Source organism: Megascapheus bottae, chromosome 32 (genome assembly GCF_031878675.1).
Source record: "Megascapheus bottae isolate mThoBot1 chromosome 32, mThoBot2.hap1, whole genome shotgun sequence".
Lineage (NCBI taxonomy): Eukaryota > Metazoa > Chordata > Mammalia > Rodentia > Geomyidae > Megascapheus > Megascapheus bottae.
The window spans coordinates 594,847-609,602 of NC_143540.1; the positions used below are offsets into that span (position 1 = coordinate 594,847).

The 14,756-nt window shown below is 46.6% G+C and overlaps 1 protein-coding gene across 1 annotated transcript; it reads left to right on the forward strand.

Moving 5' to 3' along the window:
- The first annotated feature begins 485 nt into the window (after nucleotides 1–485).
- On the forward strand, nucleotides 486–11,525 carry Ankub1 (ankyrin repeat and ubiquitin domain containing 1). The gene is made up of 5 exons (XM_090323334.1): nucleotides 486–2,237; nucleotides 2,716–2,859; nucleotides 5,240–5,456; nucleotides 9,495–9,609; nucleotides 10,583–11,525. The coding sequence occupies exons 1-5, from the start codon at nucleotides 2,148–2,150 to the stop codon at nucleotides 11,523–11,525; spliced, it is 1,509 nt and encodes a 502-aa protein (XP_090179460.1). The 5' UTR covers nucleotides 486–2,147.
- Nucleotides 11,526–14,756: the final 3,231 nt, after the last annotated feature.

Here is a 14,756-nt window from a genome sequence, read left to right on the forward strand (position 1 = left end):
ACCCCCCGGGACAGGACCCCCCGGGACAGGACCCCCCCCCCGGGACAGCACCCCCCGGGACAGGACCCCCCGGGACAGGACCCCCCGGGACAGCACTCCCCGGGACAGGACCCCCCCCCGGACAGCACCCCCCGGGACAGCACCCCCCGGGACAGGACCCCCCCCCCGGGACAGCACCCCCCGGGACAGGACCCCCCCCGGGACAGCACCCCCCGGGACAGAACCCCCCCCCGGGACAGGACCCCCCCCCCGGGACAGCACCCCCCGGGACAGGGCCCCCCCCCGAGACAGCACCCCCGGGACAGGACCCCCCGGGACAGGGCCCCCCCCGGGACAGGACCCCTCCCCGGGACAGGACCCCGTCCCGGACCCCTCCCCGGGACAGGACCCCCCGGGACAGCACCCCCCGGGACAGGACTGCCCCCCCCCCCCCCGGGACAGGATCCCCCGGGACAGGACCCCTCCCCGGGACAGGACCCACAGAACAGGACCCCACCCCAGCTCCAAACGTAAGCTCACTCACAACTCTAATCTCAGACATCCAGAAATCACTTTTAACTGTGTCATAGGAACGTCTACCACCCATGCACCCCACGACCATCGACAGACAAATATTCTGCATATCCTTAAATTTCCATTGAGATGACATGGAACATAAGTGAAAGTGGGAGAAAAACACGGGAAGGGCGATCAATGTTTAAGAAGCAATGGACCCACTGCCTGATGAATGTAACCGCACCCCTTCTATACATCACCCCAACAATAAAATACAGTTTTTAAAACTCATAAGTGAACTGAGTGTGTGGCCACACCTGTACTCCCTTTTTGGTCAGTTTAGGAGCTTGAACACAGGATCTGGGCACTATCCCTGAGCTCTTGCTCAAGGTTAGTGCTCTACCACTTTAACCACAATTGCACTTCTGGTTTTCTGGTGGTTCAAGAGTCTCACGGACCTCCCTGCCCGGGCTGGCTTTAACCCCAGTCCTCAGACCTCAGCCCCTTCCTGGGTAGCTAGGATTACAAGGTGAGCCACAGCACCTGGCTTATCTTTTCCTTTTCTAACCATTATTGCATGATGGAATCAGAAGAGAATTGGTATACAGAGTACCATTTTCTGAGTGCCTGCTCATTGTGCTAAGTGCTGCTAAGAAAAGGAAATGCAAGGTGATGATCCTGTACTCAGTCAAGGAGGTATTTCAGGAAGAGGGCAAGATTTACACATGAAAAACTGTGCAGATATAAGGGCATTAAATCAGGTACATCAAACGAGTTGCAGAAGAGCCTCTTTTTAACATTCTAATAAAATGCTTACTTGATCAACTTGACTAAAGACACATCTTTGCTCACTCTGAATAGGGATTAAAATCAATCCCAGCAACATCAAGTGGGGTTGAAGAAAATAGCAATTGTAAATTGCTATATAAATAAAGGCAAATAATATAAGAAACATCAACTGTATTGTATTGCTGTTCAGCAGCTTCCATTATGCAAGAACAACAGGCCGAATGCATACACATTCATCTCCCTGGTGCAGGAATGTTGTCCCAAACCCGGTGGCAGGATCAGAAATACTGCCAGAGGACAAGTACAGAGAGTTGTTATGGAAACAAGCATGCTTCTGCTCAGAGTTATTTACTGAGGACTTTCAGGATTATCTCATTGTGCAAAATCAACTCTCGCTTCATGCAGGCCGTGTTCTACAATCCTATCTATTTTTAAAGGTTCGTCTGACAGCTGTCTTAGAGTAAATGTGATCTCCAGAGACAAGGTGGCGATCACACTACCAGGTATGATCGGTGTGTAGTGCTTTTGTGTGCTACATTCGAAGCTTGTCCACACCCGCCTTGCCATTGTCCTGTGTGTAGGTTGCCATAATGCAGGAACAAGGCAGCTGCTAACTGCAGCCTGTGGCAGGGAAACATTTCCTGTCTCTCTGGCCCCACCTGTGATACTGTGGACCTGCTCTTCTGGCTCTCTTAAGTCCCCCTCCAGGCTGGGCAGTGACAGCCATCAATTTTGCCCTTAATATTTCCCCCCTTCTTTGTCCTTCATTGTGAATTGGATTTTTTCCAACTATTTAGCAGCATCTTTGAAAAGAGGCAGCTTTTTTGTTTTGTTTCTCTTGTTCCTGAGAAGCTGATTACATAATGAGGATTTTCATAGCTTTTGAAGGATCCTTTGAACCTTTTGAGGTTTCTGCCGATGACACAGTGGAAACCGTCAAGCTGATGATAAAGGTACGCACTTTGTTCCAGAGCCACTAAAGTATGTATGGATTTTAATTATGCAGAATAACTTAATGAATGGTTGGGAATGTTTTCAGCAAGCAGGAAACTGAAAGTAATGAAAAGATCATTATTTTTTATACGATAAGTTGATAAGAATCTGGTAGCCTTGGAGGTGTTAGACCCAGTACCACAAATAGTAATAGTAATTACTATATTATTATATATAGTGCTTGAATTAAAATCTCAAAGTGAGTATCCCTCCCTCTTCATAAACGTTTGGGGATGTCTAAAGAGTCCAAGTTAAGAACACTAATATATTTTCCCTTTATCAGAAAATAATTATAATGCCAACTGGAAAAAATACTTAGAGACAGAGAAGTAGAAAGACATATACACAGAGGAAGGAAGGCAAAAGAGAGAGAGATTACAGTTCTTGTCTAGTAATACAGAGATATCCTGTCCTCATAATGTGCTGTTGGTCTTTAAGGACTATTTCCACATTCCTCTCTCTGAGGACAAACAAGGCCGGCGGTATCTGGAGCTAGTGTATGCTGGGGCTGCTCTGAGGAACAGCTGGAGTCTTGCTGATGTTGGAATATCTTTCTGCTCAACTCTTAAATGCTTTGTTAAGGTATGATGATCTGAGTAACATCTGCCAAGGTGTCTATCACACTTCAAATCAAGTTGTGGATAACCCACCCAAATTAGTCTCTTCACCTAGAAGGAGGTGGTTTTTGTTTTCTGGAAAAAAAAAGAAGTCATTAATGTCCTAAATCTGAGAAACAGGACGTAAAACCAGTTTCCCTTTTCATCAGGAAAGAGGAAATGTAATCATTTTCTCCTCCCCACCCATTTCCCGTGTTTGCTGGTTTTAGTCTGGGTTTGGCTTGATTAATGTTGCTAGCAGGATGAATATTTTCCTCCAACTTTCCATCCTGCCTCTACTAAGGATATGTCAGCATCATTTTCTTTCCCATTTGGATCGTAAGATAAAAGGAACTTTTCAAAAATGTATACTGTAGTTTTAATAGTGAAAGCAAAAATATAGGGTTGCTGCATTAAAAAAAAAAAAAGCCAGGGGCCAAAAGTTTGGCTTAGTAGTAAGAGTGCTTGTCTAGCATGAAGACCTGGGTTCAATTTCTTGGTTCCACATACACAGAAAAAGCTGCAAGGGGTGTTGTGGCTCAAGTAGTAGTGCACTAGCCTTAAGAAAGCGCAAGGGGGCCGGGAGTTTGGCCTAGTGGTTAAAGTGCTTGCCTAGCATGCATGAAGACCCGGGTTTGATTCCTCGGTACCACATACATAGAAAAAAGCCAGAAGTGGTGCTGAGGCTCAAGTGGTAGAGCTCTAGCCTTGAGAAAGTCCAAGGACAGTGCTCAGGCCCTGAGCTCAAGCCCAGGACTGGCAAAAAAAAAAAAAAAAAAAAAAAAGAAAGCGCAAGGACAGTGCCCCAGGCCCTGGGTTCAAGCCCCAGGACTGGCCAGAAAAAGTATTAAGAGACTGAACTCATTTAAGTAAAACAAATGCTTATGGAACTAAAACTACTTTAGAAGTTCTACATTGCTGTCAGGGAATACATCTAGCATATTGCAAAACATAGAAACTAAAGGTCTCTGTAGCCAAAGCAAATACACAATGAAGAACACTGAGCAATGAGAGAAACCTCCCCTCCGTTTCTCCCTCTACACAGCTCCACTCCTGTTTCCCTCTTAGACAGTTTTTGAGCTCAGGGCCTGAGCACTGTCCTTGGACTTTCTCAAGGCTAGAGCTCTATCACTTGAGCCTTAGCACCACTTCCAGCTTTTTTCTATGTATGTGGTACCGTGGAATTGAACCCGGGTTGTCGTGCATGCTAGGCAAGCACTCTACCACTAGGCCAAACTCCCGGTCCCAACTTAGACAGTTTTTAAATTATCCAAAAATTTAGGCTCCAAATCAACATGCACGATGAAGGAGGGCTTCACTAAAATCACACCTCTGCACCGCTGCCAGCATGGCATGGGTGTAAACTGTTCACGGGGTCTGCGTGTCTTGTGTTGACTAAGTGAGAACAGTCTGTCTCAGGGCCTTGCCATGTCTTCTCCCAGCTGGGGGTTCCTTAAAGTCAGTGTCCCCAGAGGATGGATGAGGGGTTCCACACACAATCACACGTCCTGGAGCTCTAGTCATGAAAATCATTCCAGGGATTCTCATAAAAAGGAGCCACACACAATGAATATTTTCACAGATACGTCTTATAGTATTCTGGGGAGGAATTGATCAACCATTTCCTGTTCCTCATGCAGGAGTGGGGGTTAAAGACTCAAGATGGTGGCTTCTATCTGAGGCTTTTGTGTATTTTGAGCTGGACCAAAACATGTCCTCCTGTCATTTGGCACCTCATCCTTAGACAGTAGTTCAGGGTAGGTAAAATGAGTGAGGCCCACACAAAACTCAGGTGGCTTTCCAGACTTCATTTTGCCTGCTATATCCTTTTATTCTTCCTCTCCTTGGCATTCATCAAGAGTTTCCAGATTTTTTTTAACATTTGAAGAAATCAGATTTAGAGAGCCTCTTCTTTGTCTCCTTAGCATTAAGGGGAAATTATCTGCTTTTTTTTTTTTGTCAATTTACTTTGTGTTTTTAACTTCTGAGTTTCAGGGGCTGAGAGCATGGCCTAGTGGTAGAATGCTTGCCTCGCATGCACGAAGACCCAGGCTCCATTCCTCGGTACTGTGGACACAGAAAAAGCCAGAAGTGGTGCTGTGCCTCAAGTGGTAGAGCTCTAGCCTTGAGGAATGCCCAAGGACAGTGCTCAGGCCCTGAGCTCAAGCCCCAGGACTGGCAAAAATAAACAAATAATACAGTTTCCATCTTTTCATTTCTCCTTCCCCATTCAGGACTGGGGAGAGAGATAATACACAAGTCTTTGTTTTTACCTGTCACCCCACTGTTGTGGAAGCAGCACCTCTCTAACATCTCGGTCCCTCACCCCCTCACCAGACAGTGAGTTCCTTCCTGTTCGTCCTTAGGAAGAAGATAAGCCTATCCTCTACGTGTTCAATGCGGTGACCCAGGAGACAATGCCCATCTTGGAAGACATTTCTCTTTTGGGTAAAAAGGTGTCAGACCTGCGGACACTTGTGACACGGCAATGTGGCATTCCAGTGAGTGCCTACTGCCTCCGCTGCCCTCAGGGGCTGGAGATGTACGACTGCAACACCCTCGGAGACTACCACGCCGGCCTCGGTACTGCCCGCCGCCCTCTTGGCAGCCTTGCTCACCATCGGCACTCTGGGACACCAGAGAAAATGGAAATCTGTATTTTCAAAGGCTAAAACTTTTAACTTATTTTGCAGTGGTAAATGGTTTAAATGGCACATGTATAGAAGGATGGAAAGTGGTTAGTTTCCTGGACCTCTTGGTCCTTCTGGCACTCAGGCGCTGTCCCACAGGCAACCATCATTATTCTGAAAATTTAGAATCAAAAGCATTTCCAAATTCACGCAAATGGAGCTGCTGAACAGAGCACAGCTATGGATGATGGACCTGTGGCCAGGGCATTTAAGAAGGAGAATGGTCTCCATCTGCTTATTCTCTGAGCAGGCTTTGCTAATATCCACAACTCACACCATTGTATCTGTTCTTGTTCAGTGTATCGCAAACATATATACAAGTAAATTCAAGTTCATATACTTTTCTTTCTCTTTAAAGCAGTTAGCAGCATAAAATGCTATTCTGAATCTGTTTCTTATCTTAAACTGTTGCCAGTTAGATTAAAGCAATCATTTTAACAGTGTGACACCAATACGGTGAAGGATGAGGTGCTTTAGTAGGCAGACATTTTCCCCAGAGAAATAATAGTCTCTTTTTTAAGTGCTGTACTTCTGGGTCGTATCTGCTGTAGCCAGCCATCAGAATGACAAATTCAAATTTAACAGATTCTACATTTAGTTTTAACCACATTAGACAATTACTTGAATCGCAAAAATAATTGTTAAAAAAAAAAGATTATTGCAGGGATGTGGCCTCAAGGGGTAGAGCTGAAGAACGCAAGGACAACGCCCACGACCCACAAAAAAAAAAAATAGAGTATTGCTTGAGGGGAGTGAGCTGCATCTGAGTTTTGAGTTCTTCTAGCCGACTCCCGAGCTTTGTAGCACACTTGGGTTGAGTAGGCTTGCTTTCTACAACTGCTAACAGTGTGATGCACTGATCCCTATTTCTCCTGGCTACTGTATCTTCTTGGCAATACTACTCACAGTTTCAAACTGAGACAGTCAAAACTTTTATATCAATTATTGTCCCCATTTTTGCCCAAAGAGTGTGATGATACCTCAACTGATAATCGAATTATCCAGGAATATGCCAAAAGACAAAACAAAACTGGGAGAAACTCATGCTGTCCCTAGGTCCTACACTGTTCTGATTAAAATGACATTGTAGAGCTGAGGAATTTAGAAATGGCTCAACCTGTCTTTTACAGGGCTTGGGTTTTTTTTGTTTTGTTTTGTTTAATGCGTAGTTTTTGAGTGGCTCGCTCAAGATACGGGTTACATGCTGTAGATATGAAAAAAAATCATTTTCTAAAGTGACATAGCAAAAATGAGTTCAGAACAAAGCTCTTACTACAAGCAAGGTCATTTAATTCCTTTCCAGGACAAACTTGGAGAGATGGGTCATGTTAGCAGATTTAAGGTGGGAATTCTGCCTATAAAGGAGAGGTTCAACATTGTGAAAGGTGCTACAGAGAACCATGTAGCAAGGGCCAGAGGCCAGCACTGCCAGGACTCAGGACATGCCAAGCTCACGGCAAGCAGGCATCAGTGGAGGTGGAAGGTGAGCATGGAAGCTGTTGGGATTTTGAATTTTAACAGAAGATGAACACACTTTTCACCAGACTAGGGAAAGGCCAGACAATCCTAAACCCTCTGCGCTGATAAAAGGTCACTGGGGATGGCAATGATCACGCAGATGGAGACAGAAAGAGGGTAAAGTTTAAGATGTGAAGTGAGCAAAGGGCTTTTGGGATGACAGAACATTTAGTGATTCAGTAACTAACTTACTAATCATCTATCAGACTAGCCAGAAATGGAATCTCTAATCCTAGCCCTTCAGGAGGGAAAGGCACAAGGATCAGGATTTGGGCTGCATGAATAAAATAAGAAAAATATGTATATAGGACTTGCATAAATTATGGTGTTCATTTTAGCTCCATTTCTGGCTCTTATCTTGGCCAGGCCCCATCCTCTGCTCTTGCTTACCTCACGTTTATCCTTTCTGGAACAGATTGCATGAGTGTGTGCCTGCGCTTTACGTTCTGATGCCGGAGACTGGTTTTCCCTCCTGGTGGTATTCAGGGTCAGCCAGAGCACACAGCCCCCTTGGACACTTAACCCAGGAGCAGAGAGCCCTGCCAGCTCAGATACTGAAGTCTGGGCTGGCTCCAGGACTGCACTGCCAACCCTGGGAAGCCTACTGTGCCATCTTAATTCCCTTTATGTACGAGAAAACAGGGGTTTACAGAGACAACCTAACCAAGGTCACACTGCCCACAGATAGTGACCAAACCCACAGCTGGGTTCTTTTCAATAATTTATACGGTCAAGCCAGTATGTCTTTATTGATGTGCTTTAAGTTCCGATCAATATTTTCTCTTGATTTTCCCAGTGTAGGGAGGCTTCAAGCCAGGATAAAGGTTTCCATATTCAGAAAGAACCCAGAAACGAGGGCAACAGGAGCCAACCCCGTGTTGGGGACAGTGGTCTGGAACAGGCTGGTGGCTACCAGGTGCTTTCCAGGCTACACTGTGCATAGTAAGGGTCCCGAGGCTTGGGTTTTATTACGTTAACTGTCCTTTCAGTGATAAGCTTGGGAAGTATTCCCTGAATCAGTATCTCAGTTTTCAAGTGGATTTATATGTTCCAGCAGAACCCCTAAGCTTCAGAGGAAATTTAAGCGTGTGACAAAGAAGGCATTAGAGACCTATGAGGCTAAAAGTTGAGGGTGCTTAGAAATTCTCTGAATATTTAAAACTTGGGTATTAAAAGAAAAAACTCTCAATTGTTACCTTTGTTCTTTGAGAAATTAGGACCACTGACTACTAGCAATTGAATTGCTTGTAGTTTGCTTACATTTGCTAGCCAACAGAAAACTGACATGGCCGTGTGTGTGTCTGCTGGTACTGGGACTTAAACAAGTTCCTTAAAGTGGAACAAAACACCAGGATGCATGGAGGTGCTCTCCTGGTATTAAGGAAGATTGAACTGAAACTCTGAGGTTAAGGATGCACAGATGGGTGGTGGGTGGGAACCCTCAGCCCCACATCTGGTGGAAGTCCCAGAACAGGAAGCAACGTTGACACCTGGCAGCTGCAGGGCAGAAGACCCTCTGGCAGTCAGTCCAGCAGGAACAAGGCGGTAGCCCCCACTGGAGGCTCTGAAAACACTCAGCAGAAATGTGACCCCTGAGATTAGGCTCTGAGCAGGAAATTTCAAGATAATTCTTCAGTCCTGAAAAGGCAAAGATGGGGTAGGCTCCTGGGACTCACAATAGGGGCACGGAAGGGGGTGGGTCAGAGACAAGGCAGGTGGGAGTGCACAGGGGCACACCAGCACTCCACTCTGGAAGCAGTGGGGTTCCCTGTACCTGAAGCCAGAGAGGCCCGGAGAGGCTGTGTGGCCTCACCTTCAGGAGAGCAGGGAGGCTGAAGCTTCCCATGGCTCATCTGTGAAGGCCAGGGAAATGCCTTTTCCAAGCTAATAAAGGCTCAAGTTAAAGCATAAACAAAAACCAAGTCTCCTTCTTCAAGGTTACTCTTCCTCATGCATCTGCTCACATCTTGCCTTGGAAAAGCTTTTGTTATTACTAAAAGTGTTATGGACTGTCAAATCATAGTGATAGGTTGAACTAGAAATTACCTTTTAAAAATTATTGTTGTGGAGTAGAGTGCTAGCCTTGAGCTGAAGAGCTGAGTTCAAGTTCCACGACTGCCTCCCAAAAATTATTGTTAGTATTAGCACACATTAAGTGTACAATGGAGGCACTTTGTTTTTTTTTTTGCCAGTCCTGGGGCTTGAACTCAGGGCCTGAGCACTGTTCTTGGGCTTTCCACTTGAGCCACAGCACCACTTCTGGCATTTTCTATATCTGTGGTACTGAGGAATCAAACCCAGGTCTTTGTATGTGTGAGGCACTCTACCACTAGACCAAACTCCAAGCCCACAATGGAGGCTTTACTGTGACATTTGCATGCACGTAAATTAAACCACTTCTCTTGATCCACAGGAACAACACTTCGTTTGGATGTCTGGGATGGATGGAAGGAATTTCTAATGGGCTGTCTCCTTGGACAAAAACTCAAAGTCCAACGCTATTTATCAAAAGAAGGACCAGTACTCAAGTAAGGGGATGAAGTAAATTCTGCCTTCACTGACATAATTTCTTACCAAGGCTCTGTTATAGCTCCAGCTCCAAGTAGAAGGATGCTGGGCCCAGTCCAGGGTATGGGCTACAGGGGCATTGCAGGAGGCCGGATGGCCTATGGTGATGGATCACTGCCTTCAGAAATAGTTAATGAGGCGACTTCGGTTTAGTTGGGTTTGGATTTTATGCTTCTCGCACTTTTGAACATACTTGCCACTCCTATTCAGTTATTTATTTTTTATTTTATTTTCTTTTTCGTTATCTCTTTATCTTCTTCCTCCTCCTCCCCTTCCTCCCCCTCCTCCTTTTCCTCCTCCTCTACTTCCTCCACCTTCTTGAACTCAGGGCCTTGGCATTGTCTGTCAGCTTCTTTTGCTCAAGACTAGTAGCACTCTACCACTTGAGCCACAGTGCCACTTCTAGCTTTTTCTGTTTATGTGATACTGAGGAATAATAGAACTCAGGGCTTCATGCATGCTAGGCAAGCACTCTACCACCAAGCCACATTCCCAGCTATGTGCTACATGACACTCACCTCTATGAGAATAACAGGAGGCAGAAGCCCAGTGCTGGGGAAAGGGGAGGGGAGGGAAGTGGAGGGGAGGGGAGACATAGAGGCCAGTATTGGGGAAGGCTGAGGAGAGAGGAGGGATGTGGGGAAGGGAGAGGCAGTGATTCTGGTCAAGACAGTGGTACTTATAGAAGCCAGAAAACAAGGACTTTCAGAAAAGAAACACAAAAAATGCACACCTCAAACTCACACAGTCCCAAACTATGCTGCATTGCTTGCAGTAATTCCCATTTGCTACTAAATGTAAGGCGGGCCCATATAACTTAACCTTACGCTACCTAAGTCTTTTCCTAAAAATGTTTCGGGAAAAGGAAGAAACGAATACGCTTCTTGCTTTTCAGTTATCTCACACCCTCCCCGACCCGTTTTCCTCATCCAGGTATCAGAGGAGAGTGGCGCTGTACCTGGCCGCCTTTCATGGCTACACTGACCTCAGCGAGTGGGCCCTGAAGCAGGGGGCAAGGCCCCAGGAGGCAGTGGGCGTTCACCCCTACCGTGCGTGGTGCCATCAAGCCCTTCATGTCGATGTCTCCAGATGCCCAGTGCATGCCGCTGCAGAGGCTGGCCGACTGCTCATCCTGAAGGCCTTTGTCAACTGCAGCGTCCTGTGTCTTGTATGCAGAGACGCCGAGGGACAAACCCCCCTGAGCATCGCGGCCAGACAGAGGCATGAAGACTGTGTGCTATATTTGCTAGGCAAAATGTGGTCCACGGTTCCATTTCTGAAAATCACAGTCCCGATGAGGATTTATATTAAAATAAAGCAGTGGATCTTCCGAGCTCAGAATCACAGCCTTCACAAAAGCCAGCTTAGCAGAACAAGGAGCTCGGGGGCAAAGGTGGGAGATATTGTGATGGTGGATGGCTTTACCACACCGAAGATGACCTCCAAGAGCTGGCATAAGGCTGGGAACAGGGACTCACAGATCACGCTGAGCAGGCTTCCTCCCCTCAAGGAGCAAACTACAAGCAAGAAAGCTGGCAGTTCTCTGGTGGTTTCGCAGAGGGGCTCCAGAGAGCAGACCCTCACATTGCCTCCTCTGGAAGATGCAAATGGGTTCTCTGGTTTACAAAGACCTCAGCAGGGAAACCAGAAGAGAATTACTGCACCATCTGGCAAACAAGAACCATACATGAGGAATACATACCTCCCCCAAGTTCCCCTCCCTCCATTTTCAAGAGCGGGCTACTCCCACCCATCCCTTTACTATGCAACACCACATGCTGAGGATCTACTGAGGTCCTCCTTTTCATCTTTCACACGGTACAGTGGGAGGACCCCCAGAGAGAACGCAGTCTACTGTCTCGCTGTGGCAAGGTAAAGTTTTCTCCTCTGAGCATGCCAGGTGGCCTTTAATACAGAAGGTCCAGGGCAGAGAACATTTTTGTAAGCGCCCCTATAACAGAGCAACATCAGTTGCCTCAGTGTACCCAACAAGCCCCAGCAGCAAGGACCACGTGTTGGTAGGTGTGGTAGCGCATGCCTACCATCTGACACTCGGGAGGCTGAGGCAAGAGGATCACAGGCCCAAGGCCAACCTGGGTTATATAGCCAGTTCATGTCTCATGACAACAAACCAAAGGTCTCAGACTCATGTTACTTATGTAGTGACTCCTCCAGTTCTGTGGAGGAAGAGTCATGAAGAGCTGGGCATCAATTAGATCTGTTTCTGAGTTTTTGAAGCTAAGAAGAAAATGTGAATTAGAGCTCAAAGGAAAAGAAAAACTGTAACTGTGGGCAGGAGCTGTTGAAATGGTCATGGAGAATGGGTACTGATGGAAGTAGGGAAAAAAGGAACAATTTAGCAACAGTTTAAATAACAAAAACATGAGCACACTTACTGGGCAAGACAGAAAGTGGAAAGGATAGGGTGCTAGGATTGACATGAACAGAAGAGGTGAGATGAGAATGCAGTCCAGTGTTTCACTGAGTGGATGAGCAAGTGTGCCAGAAGGGGACTTTAAAGGCACACTCATTCAGATGCACTTCAGACAACACTCCCGTGAAACCCTAGGTCCTGAGCACTGCCTGTGAAGCAGACGGATGCTTGCGTTAGAAAGGCATCTACTGGGTTGTGTAATGGCCTGTTTGTAATTGGCCATTCAGTTCAACTCAACTATCTCAGTGAGGCTGTTGCCACCTAGTGGTGGGCTGTACAATGCAGAATGTAAGAGCCAGTCTGAGGTTAACAGTGGATGAAAACTACTTCTGTTTCAGTGCTTCCATCTTTGTAATTTGTGAGAAATCTGTGGAAAGCACAAAAAGAGATCATCAAACACTCTAGAAAATTAAATTAAACTATAACCAAGTGTGGGGTGCACATCTGTAATACCGCCACTTGGAAGGCTGAGGATTTGGTAAGTCCTTCAGTGTGTGCTTATATGGACCAGTGAATTGCAAAGAAGAATGGAAACATTTAAAAGTTCGTTTGTTTTTGTAGTGCTGAGGCTCAAACCCAGGCCTTGTACATGCTACAAGCATCTTACCAGTCAGTTACATGCCCAACCCCCAACATTCATGCTTGGTGGATATGTACGTTTCTTTATAGTCACATAAACACCACCCAGATCAGATGCAAACTGCTTTCAGCACCCCCAAATTTTCCTCATGACCCCTGCCTGCCCACAACCTTCCTGGAAACCAGATTAACAGCTGAGTATAGGCTGACCTCTCTATGTTTATAAATGCATGGTTATCGTTGTCCATTAATTATATGTACTTATGCAAATATGCATGAAATTACCTTCTATTACCCTAAAAAAATTTTTTCTTAAAAAAAAATTCTATTGGTTGGAGTCCTAGTGGCTCAACCCTGTAATCCTAGTTACTCAGCAGGCTGAGATCTGAAGATCCAGGTTCAAAGCAGACAAATCTCCGATTAACCAGCAAAAAGGTGGAAGTAGAGCTGTGTGGATCAAGTTGTAGAGTGCCAGTCTTGAGCAGAAAAGGCTAAGCGAAAGCAGAAAGCCCTAAGTTCAAGCCCCAGTACTGACACAAAAAGCTCCTACTGTGAGTTTGGGGATAGGCAGTGGTCAGGGAACACGTGGTAAATAGCAATGCCTAAGGGGAGGAAAAGGAAGTTTCAGCCCAGAGATTCTGCACAATGCCAAATGGTTTTGTTTCCAGTTGTAGGTCCTAAATTCTAGTGCTGCCTGGAGGAGAAATGTCATTCCCCAGCTAGACAGCAAAAACACCAAGCCAAACGTTTCCTTCCTTTCAGTGATGGAGAGAGATGAGAATGAACTTCCTTATGAATCATGTCTTGTTTTCTTGCAGTGCCTTTAAAGAGAAACGCTGGCTTCAGCAGTTAGGAATTGCAAGAGTCCTGGCCAAAAAGAGCATTTCTACTCTGACTACCCAGGAAGGTCTGACTGTGTGTGAAAGACATCCAGAAAAGTCATGGCAACCCCAGTTTGGTCAAAGACCTGGGGAAGTGGAGCCTCCAGTTCCTCCATCAACATCAACTACATCTCATGTTACATGACCCTCGACAGACAGGGAATGTTTCACAGTGTGTTCCCTTGGATGCCATCACTCAGAAGAATGTCTAGGCTTAAAAAAAAAAAAAAAAAAAAATATATATATATATATATATATATATATATATATATATATATACCTAGGGCAGAGAATGGGATTTTATTGTTTGATTTTCTGCTTTTTTGGATTTTTCCCATGCTTTGAGCGCTTTATAAATGTAGAATGTAATAATTAGATGTAAGTTTAAAAGTTTTCTATGAGAGAGTCCTTAGGAGAGTTACAGATGCTGGTCTCAGACATCTTTTTGACTTTTGCCGGAAGTCTCTACTAACTTTAAAATAAAGGGCAAGTGTACAGGTCGTGAATTAGGTGGGTGGTAAATGTAAGATACAAGGGTCTGACACAGATCTGCACAAACCACATCCCAACCCCGACGTCGCCCACTTTAGTTACAGTCAGAAGGCATCTTCAAGCTCCTTCGTAAACCAGTGCCAGGCCAGATTCCCGAGTCCTTGTTCCCGGCACATTTTGCAATACTGATGCTTTAGGATTCAATCACATTGCCGCAAGCGCCGGTGACGGCGGACACGCAGGCTGTGTTTGGCTTTGAGATACCACGAAGCCCTTAAGAACCCTACGGTGAACGCTGGTCCCTGGGTGCCTGCTTTCGCTTCCCTTGGGTAAATCACTAGGAAGGTGACCGCACAAGGACCGCCTCCGAGCTCTCCACCAGCCGTCGGCGAGCCCTCGCGGTGGCCGCGTCCCCCTCGGGGAAGGGCGGCTTTGTCTGCGCTCTCCGCCCACGGCCTGGTCTCGCAGGTCCGCGCCACGCACGCTCTTTCCGGAGATGCCGGGTCCTGCCGTGCTCTCCTCGGGAGCCGCCCTGCAGCCCTGCCTTCTCCTGCGGCCGTCGTACTCGAGCTGTCCGGTGGACGTCCGTCCGGGGCTGGCGTGGCCGGCCGCTCCGGCCCGGCTCGGGGACGCCGGGCCCCCGCGTCGGGACGCCCTACCTACCTCCACGAGGGCGGCGCTCCCGCCTTCCCCGCCGCCTCACGCTCTCGCGCCTCCCTTC